We start from the raw sequence: 11998 nt of genomic DNA on the forward strand, positions 1-11998 counted from the left end.
GGGCAGAATCACAGCCCCATTTTTTAAGGGGGGACCTTGGACTTTCTCCTTAAAAATCGTATCATCCTCGCCGTCATGTGCTTGGACTTTGCCATTATTTCTGTAAAACTCCCATTCCTGTTTTCCTAAAGGCAGGTGCATCCATCAACCAGTGGACAAAGCTGATAACCCCCAGGTCTGAGAATGGCCAGAACCTACAGGGTTTTGACCACAGCTGCCTTGGCCGGCCCCCTCCACACAGTCCTGCTCTCTCACTGCATTCTCTTATTGGTCAACCTAAGCCCAGAAATCAGGTTCAGACCAGCTTTGTCTAGAATGGTCTTTACCCAGATTAGCTCTCCAGGGATCCAACTCTGCAACCCAAAATCTTTTCGCTTTAGCTGAACTTGGAGCAGCTGCAAAGCAAATGTTTGGGCCAGAGAGCTCTGGCACTGAAACCAACTCCTTTTAAACAAACAAATGCACACACCCACACACAAATCCATACTGCATGTAGAGGCACCAAACAGGAATATTTAATCAAATTGTAAGGGAGGGGGAAAGAATGCATTTTTCTCTGCTGGGTACACAAAGGGGTGAAAACAACCGCCATAGCAGGCTCTGGCTTCCTTGGAGACACAGAGGCCTGCTATGAAACTATGTGAGGACGTGCAATGGTTAGGGGGATATAGGGAGACTTAACTCTGGTTCTGGCCTGGGTTCTGGCACCCTCCAACTGCAGATAACTTGTTGCTGCAGCTTACTACAGAGAGAAGGGGGAGGCAGCGAGGAGGGCAGGTCAGAGCAAATGCACCAGATTAGCATCATACCACCTTTGCTATAAAAGCAGCCATGATTCGCCTGCTGAGAGGTCAAATAGGTGCCTACGCCCCTCCATGCTGTCCAAAGTACCCAGCAGCCGTTTCACATCTTCACCCCCTGTGCAACAGAGGCTGCCAAGACCCCACTTAATTCTAAACGGGGGAGCACTGATGCCCACAGCGCAAGCCATTCTCGTTTCGAGAGAAGCAAAGGGATTGACTGCTCTCTCTTGATTTGTCAGGAGCCCCTAGTGAGCCACCACCTTGGGTTAAGAGGTGAGGCTGTGCCACACTGCCCACCACTGACTTGTCCAGATTCCAATCAAGTTGGGTGGTGGGCAGCCTCAGCCCAGCCAAAATGAACACCCTGCAGCAGCTGTGCTCAAGAGGCTTGCCTCCCTGTGGAAAATGTGCATTCTGCTGGGAAACTCAAACTGGGCTGCTGCTGGTAAGCCAGGGACTCAAGGAGAATAGGGGCCACAATGGTACAAAATAGCCGCAGCTGGACAGTGCCTGTCACTTCCAGGAATGAACGGATTTCCTCCTGGGAATTCACAACTTGGGGGCATCAAGCCTGGAGGGCCTGGAGGACAGGGTGTGTAGTACGAGGAAGGGAAGTCTTCTTGGATGTGCCAAGGGCCAGGTTAAGGATGAACAGAAGGAAATGGATGCCAGACATTCCTGCCCCCTCATTCAGGGGGAATTGCCACACCCAGTCAGTCTAAGGCTCCAAGGTCCATCAGGATCACCGCTATCACCTGGACGAGTAGTGCGATTCCATCACCCCACCAACACCAGCTCCCTTTCTTCTCCACCCGCCACTCAGTCGGTCCTGGATGTTCTACATGTCTGCCCAGTGCCACCGATGCCCACTCCTTGTCCACCCTAGATTCTCAGTCCTGCAGCAGCTTGTGCTTGACCGTGGAATTTTCTAAGCAAAGCTGAACAAAAAGGGCAGCAGCAGCTGTGCGGGCCCGAAGTTCGTACATTTCATAGTCGTGGGCCCACTCAACGTTCCCCCAGTGCTGGATCTGAAGGAAGATGAGAAGAATAATCAGACCCTCACTGGAAATAGATCACAACACCATAGCAGGAGGCAAAGCAGAGCTTAGATTTGCCACACGTTTCTCTCTCTTTTTCTTTTCTCTCTCTTGCTGTTTTTGTTTTTATTTAGTTTCTTTTATCTTACTGTATTATGAAAAAGCTCTAATAAAATCTTATTATTATTAAAAAATTGCCACACTCTTGAGCAAACCCAGAATACCGTGATTTATTATGTAACTTCTGCTGTTTTTAGCCTCTGGGATCTATTGCTGTGCTCGGTTTTGTTGCAACGCTGGTTTTATTGAGGGGAGGGCCTTTATTTCATTAGGTATTTATTTTTAGAAAAGTCACCTTAGCTGTTTTTGTTAAAAGGTGTGATATAGAACTGAATCCATCAGTGTCATAAACATTTTTTTCAGAGCCACAGGCTGGTCTTATCTGGCAGGCAAGCACATAATGAGAGCAGACGGTCCCTAAATTAACTTGGCCCCAAAGCCCCAGATCTCTGTCACAACGAGGTTTACCTGGTATTCTTCCTCTAGACAAGATAGTAGGACAGCTTGCTCAACCGTGAGGTGTTTGTCGAGCAGACTCATCGAGAGAACCAGAGACTTCAGCTGGGTGATCATGTATTCTATGCCTAGCAAGAGGGGGAAACGCCCCAAACCAGAAAGAAAGAGGGAAGGAAACCTGTCATTTTCTTGTGCAAATCAATCTCAGGCGACAAGAAGAGCAGTCAAGAAAAGGTGAGGAGTCACCTAATGCCCCATTATTCCTGCGTAAGAAAATAGGACCTATTCGGCTGCAGCATTCAGGTTTCTCTCTTTACTGGAGGCCATGTAGGAAAACAAAGGTGGCTCAAATGGACACAGCAGACATTTTGTTAACATGCTGTATAACCTGAAAAAAGATACTGTACTTTTCTGTGTATAAGACAAGGGTTTTTTATTAAAATATGTTTAAAATCTGGGGTCGTCTTATACACAGATAGTGCATAAAGTGGATGTGGGGTTGGTTGCTGCCACGAGCCGGAGATTGTCAGCGGCTATTTTGGCGTGTTATTGATGGCTGCGGCAAGGGCTGGTGTGGATTGGCTGTCGCTGCGTCAATAGGGTGGTGTGTTTGGTGGCTTCTGCTGGCGCAGGGACAGACTCTACAACTCTAAAAAAACTCTAACTCTGGGCAATCTCCACCCATTTTCTTAATTTTGAGTCCCCAAAATTAGGGGGCGTCTTATACAGGGGGGCGTGTTATACACGGAAAAATACGGTATTTATTTTCTGCTTCCCTCGTCATACAGTGGTACCTTGGGTTACATACGCTTCAAGTTACATACGCTTCAGGTTACAGACTCCGCTAACCCAGAAATAGTACCTCGGGTTAAGAACTTTGCTTCAGGATGAGAACAGAAATCACGCGGTGGCGGCACGGCAGCAGCGGGAGCCCCCATTAGCTAAAGTGGTACCTCAGGTTAAGGACAGTTTCAGGTTAAGAACAGACCTCCGGAACGAATTAAGTACGTAACCAGAAGTACCACTGTACCAGGATTAAAATTGAGGGCTGTAGATTCAGGACCAAACAAGAGAAAGTTGATTCACGGGACACATAATTTAATCTATGGAATTTGCCTCCACAAAACATGCTGAGGGCCACTGCTGCTTAAACACAGAGCTGTCTTTCCTATTGGGCTTACTGGCGCATTGCGCCAGGGCGTTCGCCTCTCAGGGTTGCCCCAGCGAGTGGGGGAGCTGTGCGGCTTTGCCGGTGGCCTCGCCTTTCCCTGCACGCACGCCAGCTGTGCCCCGTCAACCATATGGCTGGTGGGCGTGCAGCTTCCTTCCCAAGCCTCCACAGGAGGAGAGCGATTCCCGCAGAGGCTTGGGAAAAGGTCGACAACTCTGGGAAACCGGGTGGGGTGGGGTGGGCGGAGGGATCTTTGCACCTAGGCGCCGGATATGCTTAAGACGGCCCTGCTTAAACAGCTTCAAAATAACAATTACTTTGTTTAGATTCATATCCCGCTTTTTTACTGTTGTGCTCACATCAGATTGGATATGGAGAAGGAAGAGGAGGCCTGTCCACAGGCATCTAAATGTAACTTCCATATTCAGAGGCAGTCTATCCCTGAATACTCATTGCTGGGGATAAACAGGAGGGGGCTGTTGCCTCTACATCCTGCTTGTGGGCTTCTCAGAGGCCACTAATTGGCCACTGTGGGAAGCAGGATGCTGAACCATATCCTGCAGGGCTCTTCTTTAAAAAAAATTAAGTCTCTCTTAAAAATGCAGAAAGGTCCCCCAGTGTGCCTCCCCCACTTGATCTCACATGGTGGGATAACAACTAAAGAATTCTTAACATCAAAATACATTTCTGGCTAAAGCAGAAAACCGGCAGATGCAGGGTATGGCGTAGGACTGACAGCACAGTCCCAGGACACAGCCCTCCTTTTACCTTGAAGGGCCCAGCTGTTATACGATGCCAGGTGGCTGACAAAGGTGTCCTTCGTGCTTTGCGGGATGCTGGGACCCATGATGCTTGTTGATGAGCCAATCACAACATTGTACCTGCAAGCAGAGCAGAGCTTAGATAGGCCACACTCTTGAGCAAACCCAGAACGTCTTCATTGAGAAAAGTATCTCTGGCTGTTTTTTAGCCTCTGGGTTTCTGGTCAATTTTGTTGCAAGGCTGATTTTTATTTATTTATTTGGAGAGGGCTCTGTATTTAGATAGATAGATAGATAGATAGATAGATAGATAGATAGATAGATATAGATATATAGTCACCATAAATACATTTGTAAAAAGTTGATATAGCTATAAAAAGGAATCCTGTCACATCCAAGAACCTCAAAAACATCCCTCCAAAGCCACATGCAGCCTATGCAAAGTCTCTGTGTGTATGTAGATTTTTTGTGAGCACTCAAGATTAGGTACTCATACAGGAAACTTGGGGATGGGTAGAAACGAACCCTCTAAAAAATAAGCCTGTTGCCATTGTAAGAGCAAATGCACCTCCAGTTTTAATCTAGGACACACACAAAAACAATACCTATCTAGCTAACAGAAGTGATAGTCCTTCAACATACCTTTGAAGGAGGCAGTTGGCAGCCAGAGCATTGCAATTCCTTTCTCCTCTCCACCTGTCTTCCCTAGGAAGGCTCAAAAATGGGCCTAAGAAATCTAAATGGCTCCCCAACCAACACAGTTTAACTTTCGTGCCCTGAGCCACAAGCATCCTCTGGGGACAAGGGCGTTTCTGTGCATCATCAGCATTTCCTTGGCACTGACTTTTTGCTTACCTTTTCTCTGCCCACTCAATTATGGGATCCCACTCATTCTTTTGCAGTTCCACCAAGGCAGGCGGCTCTTCCACCCGGTAGCTGGAATACCGTGGAAGCAAAGCAAAAAAAAGTACCATCAAGAACAACAGGATTAGGTTCCATGCAGCTAAGCTTGCCCCTCCCAAGATTCAATCCTGCTTTTCCAATTCCTGACAAAAAAAAGCTGTGAATCCCAACTTTATCACGCACACAAACGCCCTCTAAAATTTTCAAGTTGACTATGCTGTCCCAGCTGTGGCATGGTACTGTTACTAATGGACCTTCCTGAGTAAAAGCTGTCAGTATATGGAAACACCGCAGCCGCAAACAGCCAGCTTGTTGACATCACAAGATGCGGCTATCTGTGGGAAAGAATTTCCCAGGAAGTTCACAGAGCTCTGTGAGGAGTGTAATTTGAAACCTTCCGTTTGCGTGTGCACAGGAAGTTTGTCCGACTTGCTAGAAGAACTGAACTAAAAGGACGTGTTTTTTCCTCTAGTGCTGTAGTCAGAAATAAAAGAATGTAAAAGACGTTTCTGACTTGTCTCCTTTCCCTGCTAGGGAAGAAGCAGGAGGAGGGGGTGTGCATTTACCCACGCTTGGGAAAATGTCGCCTATCAAAATCTCCCTGGTCTGTCTGGATGTCAGCCAGAGGAGGTTACCGGTATGCAAGCTCCAAGGACAGTGAGAGGGGCCAGCCTCTGTGGAGGGGCTTGCAAACCAACAAAAGCAAGTGTAGGGTGTCTCTCTCAAGTTCTCCAATAATTCCCCTCCCTCTGTCAGCCAAGCCAAGGTGATGGTGGGTAACAACATTGTGGGGCTCGGCTGATGGAGAGCAACCTTCCTGCCCAGCCCAGCTTTGTGATGGATAAGATAGTCACTATCTGCTCTTCAGACTGATTTGAAGGACAGAGAGTACAATTTTCCACCTCATGATGGGGAGAAAAGTATCCGTCCCGCTTCTCTGCTGCTCTACATGGCTCAGCTGAGTAAAAATAATAATAATTTGTTATTTCTACGCCGCCCATCTGGCTTCCAACAGAAGGTTAAAAATACATTAAAACATTAGTCATTAAAAACTTCCCTAAACAGGGCTGCCTTCAGATGTCTTCTAAATGTCAGATGGTTGTTTATTTCCTTGACATCCGATGGGAGGACGTTCCACAGGGCGGGCGCCACCACCAAGAAGGCCCTCTGTCTGCTTCCTTACTTCTTGCAGTGAGGGAACTGCCAGAAGGCCCTTGGAGCTGGACCTCAGTGTCTGGGTTGGACTATGGGGGTGGAGATGCTCCTTCAGGTATACTGGACCAAGGCCGTTTAGGGCTTTCAAGGTCAGCACCAACACTTTGAATTGTGCTTGGAAACGTACTGAGAGCCAATGCAGATCTCTCAGAACCAGTGTTATATGATCTCAGCGACCACTTCCAGTCACCAGTCTAGCTGCCGCATTTTGGATTAGTGCACTGCAATAGTCCAAGCGGGAGATAACTGAGGAGAGCAGATAGCCTCTGGTGTGCTTGCACACTTGCGCATGTGAACATGCCACCGCTGGGGTGATCACATCTGGGATGCAATGGGATGATGAGGCCCCTTGGATCTAAAATGGTCAGCCAATCTTGTGTTAAGGAGATTATAACAATGAGGTAGAATTCAATAAATGAGGATTTATCTGCACTAGGAGAGGTACTTCAGTTTCTACTTCAATGTGGCAGTGGAAATTTTCATTCAAACCCACTACACAGTGACTGCAGAAACACTGGTTTTCTCATTCCCTGATCAGATATTTTTTTAAGATTCAGCTTCTAAGGGAGCCCCTTCCCAGAATGCATTTCTACCAAACTGTGTCCGTCTCCAAGAATTTCACAGCTGCCTTGATGAGCTGATCTTTGCTTCGCTGCGACGGGTTGTCCAAAGCTGTGTTGCACAAGGTTGTCTGAAAGGCAAGAAAGAAGCTACAGAAATCGAGAGCTAGACTAGCAGAGTGACACAGCTGAAGCAATGAACCAGCCAATTCCCCGTTTAAGTCTCCCCACAAGCTCTGAAGATGTAAAACAGCTTGTATCAATACGGTCATACTCCCTGTACAGAAGTCCTTGCAACAGCCGCATTCTCCAACCTGGTGCCTTTCTTTTTGGACCACAATTCCTATTAGCTCCAGCCAGCACAAAAATTTTGGTATAGAGGCTGATGAACGCTATACAGCGGAACCTCAGTTTACAAACTTAATCTGTTCCGGAAGTCCGAAACCTTTCTTAAACCAAGGCGCGCTTTCCCTAATGAGGCCTCCCGCTGCCAGTGCCCTTCCACTGTTTGGATTCCATTGTTAGACCAAGATAAATTTCGCAAACCGGGATACTACTTCTGGTTTTGCGGAGTTCATAAACCGAATACAGTGGTACCTCAGGTTACATACGCTTCAGGTTACATACGCTTCAGGTTAAAGACTCCGCTAATCCAGATATAGTGCTTCAGGTTAAGAACTTTGCTTCAGGATGAGAACAGAAATCGTGCTTGGCAGTGCGGCAGCTGCAGGAGGCCCCATTAGCTAAAGTGGTGCTTCAGGTTAAGAACAATTTCAGGTTAAGTACGGACCTCCGGAACGAATTAAGTACTTAACCTGAGGTACCACTGTAGTTCATAAACAGGGCTGTTCTTAAACCAAGGTACCACTGTAATATCTGGAGGGCACCAGGTTGCAAAAAGTGAAAAGCAGAAAAATAGCACAATGTGGAGCTAGATGGGCCATCTATCCCAACATGCCACTTTGTAGGGTCTTAAAAAACACAAAGCACAACATGCATACATTGTTGAGTGGAGTATTCAAAACTGTATCTCCCACCGGCAATCTGATTTATACAGTTCAGTCAAACATTAGCCTACATTAGCCACCAGGTGCACATCCTGCTCTGCCTAATAACTCAAGGAGAACAGATTGACTGCAGTCTCAATCTTCCATTTGTTTGTTCACATGCCCCACCCTCTCCTTCACACACCAGGTGCATTGTGTAGAACTTGATGGTGTCCCGCTGAGAGTCCCATTCGGTCGCCACAGCCAGAGCCAGAGTCTTGCTTGGCACCGTGAAGAGCTTGGCCTGGGGGGTTTTCAGTTTTCGGTGGTCCAAGTTGATTTCAAAGCCACCTGAAGAAGAAAGGTTAAGAAAAAACCACTAAGCCTGCAGCTTTTGAGATTCTGCTGGACACTATCTTCACACTGTCCAGTCACTCTTTGCAGTTTTAAGGACCAGTGGCTTGTGATGGGTTTCATTTATTTGAGAAGTTGAGAGTCTCACAGCGACGAATTCTGCATCCAATATTAAATTCTTGAATGGTGCCATAATGGAAGTTCCTACTCCAGTGTTTCTCAAACTTGGGTCCCCAGCTGTTGTTGGACTACCACTCCCATCATCCCAGACAACTGGTCATGCTAGCTAGGGATGATGGGAGTTGTAGTCCAACAACAGTTGGGGACCCAAGTTTGAGAAACACTGTCCTACTCATACCCTATCACTGAAAACCAACAAATAGCTTTCTTAACAATAACTAAACACTTCATTTATTGATTTAATTTCCCCCACCCTTCAATTTCAGCAAACAATACCAAGATGGTCCAAAACAAACATAAGAAAAACAAAATGCTTCAATAAAACAGGGTCAAACAGTGACAGCAAAATTATATGAATGGTCAGAGAAATACCAGTGTAAACACGTGTGCTTTCAATTGCAGCGAAAACATTCTGACATTGGAGCCACATATGAAGATATCAAAGTTTTCTACAGCCACCTCACAAACAGAACTCTCTTCCACCAAAGATTTGCCAAAGCCTGAGTAAAACTTTTCCTGAATGTGTTGCAATACCCCTCTTCTAGGTGCATTAGAATCTTTTGCAACACACAGGAGCCAGCATGGAAGGTGTAGCTCCACCTGTTCCACTACAAAGCTCACCTTGGCAAAGTCTCTGCCTTTCACCTTAACATAACCTTGAGCTGGGATGGAGAAGAAGTCCAGATGAGCCTGTTCCAAACATCTGCACGACAGACAAACTACAGTACACAGAGGTGCTCACCTTCACCTTGGGAGATGCTGACATTCTGGTAGAACCTTTTCCTTTCTGCAAGAAAAATACATATCTCTGTTTAAGAAATAAATAAAATATGTACATATCCAATGTTCACAATCCAGACAAATGTACCGTATTTTTCGCCCTATAGGACGCACTGGCCCATAGGGCGCACCTAGTTTTTTTTGGGGGGGAAATAAAGAAAAAAAATTATTCCCCCCCCCCCCCAGGCGCGGGGCTGGGGCGGGGGAAGCCCGAGCTTCCCCCGATCCCAGCCCCCAGAACAGGCTGCTATCCGCAAGCGGGAACTCCTGCAATTACTGAATCAATATGAATCTTTCTGTTCAAAGATACACAACAGTCAGTGCTCTGGAATGCTTGACCCTCCCTTACACCATGGCTATCTATGATGATCTTTACAAAGTTAGGTTTTTATTCTTTTCATCCATTGCTTAACTGCTAGCAATCTAATTTTTAATATGAATTTATATGTGCCAGTATGTTTTACAGAGGCAGTGAAGTACCACAGATAAAAGAAAAGGGAGTGCAGGTAGCTCAAGAACCACTAATTTTAAATGTATCTCTTAGAAAACATCCTTTGGGATAAGATACTGTAATAAATGGTCAAAGTATTTTACATACAGTACATGGTGTAGCTCACTGTCTAAAATGTAAGCGAGTGGAGCCAAGCACCCCAGAGTAGCTGCCACTCTTTCCATTGACTTTCTGCCTATCAGCTGCCAACCAACATCATTTTAATGACTTTGTCCAGCCCATTTTCTCAGTGAATTACATCTCCCAGAATGCATTGCCTGCAGATGTTAGATGCCATCAGATTGAAAGAGAGCTCCCTCTAGCTGCAAAAGAAAAAAGAAGAAGTTCTGCATGTCAAACCACTGATAGTAAGCTGCTGTTACTTGTTTGTAGAAAGAACATGCTGAGTTCTAAAGTCTTCTAAAGACATCATTTGTTATCAAGGAGGGTACATTTAAGCCTTCACAGGACAGAGAAACCAAACTTGTAAGTAGCATGGCTCTGTCTTGATGATCAATACAGCAGGATAATTGTCATCAGTGTGAAGGGAGATCAAAAAACCAGCCAAGTCCTAAGACTTTATCAACTCTTAAGATTCTGTGAAAGGCTTAAAACCAGATCAGATCACACATGCAAGCCACTGCACACTCGGCTTTATCACAACAGATACATCTATCAATGGATATGTGTAGAATGTGTGGTGCCAGAATGAAATCTGTAGGTTCTAAGGCAACATGGTGAATAGTAGCAGTGAAAACAGCAACAGTGAGGGAAGCCTATTATCTTTAAGATCTATTTTACGACGAAATTGTGGGCATCCTTAAGGCATTCTGTTTGCTACTGTGAGAAAATGACACCTGAAAACTATAACATACACTTTTTTCAGGGGGTGGGGGTGGAGAAATATTTAAGGCTGGGGTAGCTCAATCCCCGTCTGAGGTTCTGTTGCAGGCCCCCCACCCTGCAAAATTTTCTCCCCCACCAATCTTCAGTAGCAGTGATAAGAAAACGGAATTAAAATAGGCATGACACATAAAGTAGACTTCTGCATGGGTTAGCAGTTTGTTTGCATGCAGCCTCTTCTGGCCACCTCTACTTCTGGCATATAGGTCTGAGGGAACTGACTAAGGAGACCATGCAGCCCTTGGCCCAGAAAACATTACCTGTTCCTAATTTAAGAAAGGCTATAGCTCCGAGGTAGAACACATGCCATACTTTAGATGCAAAATCTCATTCCATTTTGAATTCCCAGCAACTCCAGGTAAAACTAAGAAAGATCCAACTGAAATACTTTATTGTTAGCAGCTGCCAGGCACCATAAATGGCACTGAGCTACGTGTAACAATGTGCTGTCTCAGTGCTGCATTTCCTGCATTCCAATCCTAGCTATCAAAAAGTATGAATCCCAACCACAGCAAACCCAGGATCAGCCTGCAACCTTAATTCTTACCTGCCTGCGGTGTGTACAGCCGTCTTGACTCCACTTGCAATAACACTGGACCACGAACAAAGACAGATGGCCAGAGACGCCCGACCACAAGGGAGTGTCTTGATGACAGGCGCTGTAAACCACCCCACCACATTCTGGTATTTGGTAAATTTAATAAATAATAATAATAATTTGGGGCAATGAGGGCAAAGAAAGGGACCAAGTAACCATGAGCGATTCTTCAGAAGTAGCTCCGCCTTTCCTTATGTGTTATGGATAAAGGTATCATCATAAAAAGCTGACCTAAGTTTATAAACGTATATTTTAAGGACACAGCAAACTAGAGCTAGGCTCTCTAAACATGGGAAGAGGCCTGGAGGGTATTGTGGGGGGGGGTGTTGTTTTTAAAAGGGGGGGGATAAAAGGAGGTCTCGGCAGCAGGCTGCGCTGGGGAAAATTTATGTCGTGGGACCCAAGGACAGACACTAATGTAGAGCTTCTCTTGGCACCAAAGGAATTATAGTGAGATTTCCCTAGGCAGTACAAATGAGAAGCCCCCGAAACCAACTCAATAACGCTTATAATAACAAGAATTTTAAAAACCCCTCTTCCTTTCCACCCTCAAAATCTTCCTTTTTTTGCTCGCCCGCCCACTTCCTTATTCACCCACGCTCATGGGCGCCGCCATCTTGCTAAGTCAGGGGGGAGCGCGGGGGAGGAGCTACCAGACGCGGCCAATCAGCATCACAAACGCGTTTTGTCCCCTGCGCCGCGCCGTCTCCCCGCGACGCGGCGGAGCGAGCGAGGAGCGAC

General features: G+C 46.2%; 1 protein-coding gene across 1 annotated transcript; it reads right to left on the bottom strand.

Moving 5' to 3' along the window:
* Positions 1-493: 493 nt before the first annotated feature.
* Positions 494-11869, bottom strand: ATPAF2 (ATP synthase mitochondrial F1 complex assembly factor 2). Its single transcript, XM_080981258.1, has 8 exons — positions 11207-11869; positions 9229-9273; positions 8158-8303; positions 7000-7097; positions 5144-5224; positions 4296-4408; positions 2369-2484; positions 494-1831 (listed from the first exon to the last, which is right to left on the bottom strand). The coding sequence occupies exons 1-8, from the start codon at positions 11337-11339 to the stop codon at positions 1694-1696; spliced, it is 870 nt and encodes a 289-aa protein (XP_080837384.1). The 5' UTR covers positions 11340-11869; the 3' UTR covers positions 494-1693.
* Positions 11870-11998: the final 129 nt, after the last annotated feature.

This window comes from Podarcis pityusensis (genome assembly GCF_964106645.2).
Source record: "Podarcis pityusensis genome assembly, chromosome: 14".
Taxonomy (NCBI): Eukaryota; Metazoa; Chordata; class Lepidosauria; order Squamata; family Lacertidae; genus Podarcis; species Podarcis pityusensis.

Bases quoted from the DNA above. Each gene is read 5' to 3' on its own strand.
- ATPAF2 (XM_080981258.1), bottom strand. From the start codon at position 11,339: ATGTGGTGGGGTGGTTTACAGCGCCTGTCATCAAGACACTCCCTTGTG. The intron at 4,409-5,143 runs GTAAGCAAAAAG...CTCTGCTTGCAG, and splicing joins ATTGAGTGGGCAGAGAAAAG to GTACAATGTTGTGATTGGCT. The intron at 2,485-4,295 runs GTAAAAGGAGGG...CCCTCTTGCTAG, and splicing joins TAACAGCTGGGCCCTTCAAG to GCATAGAATACATGATCACC.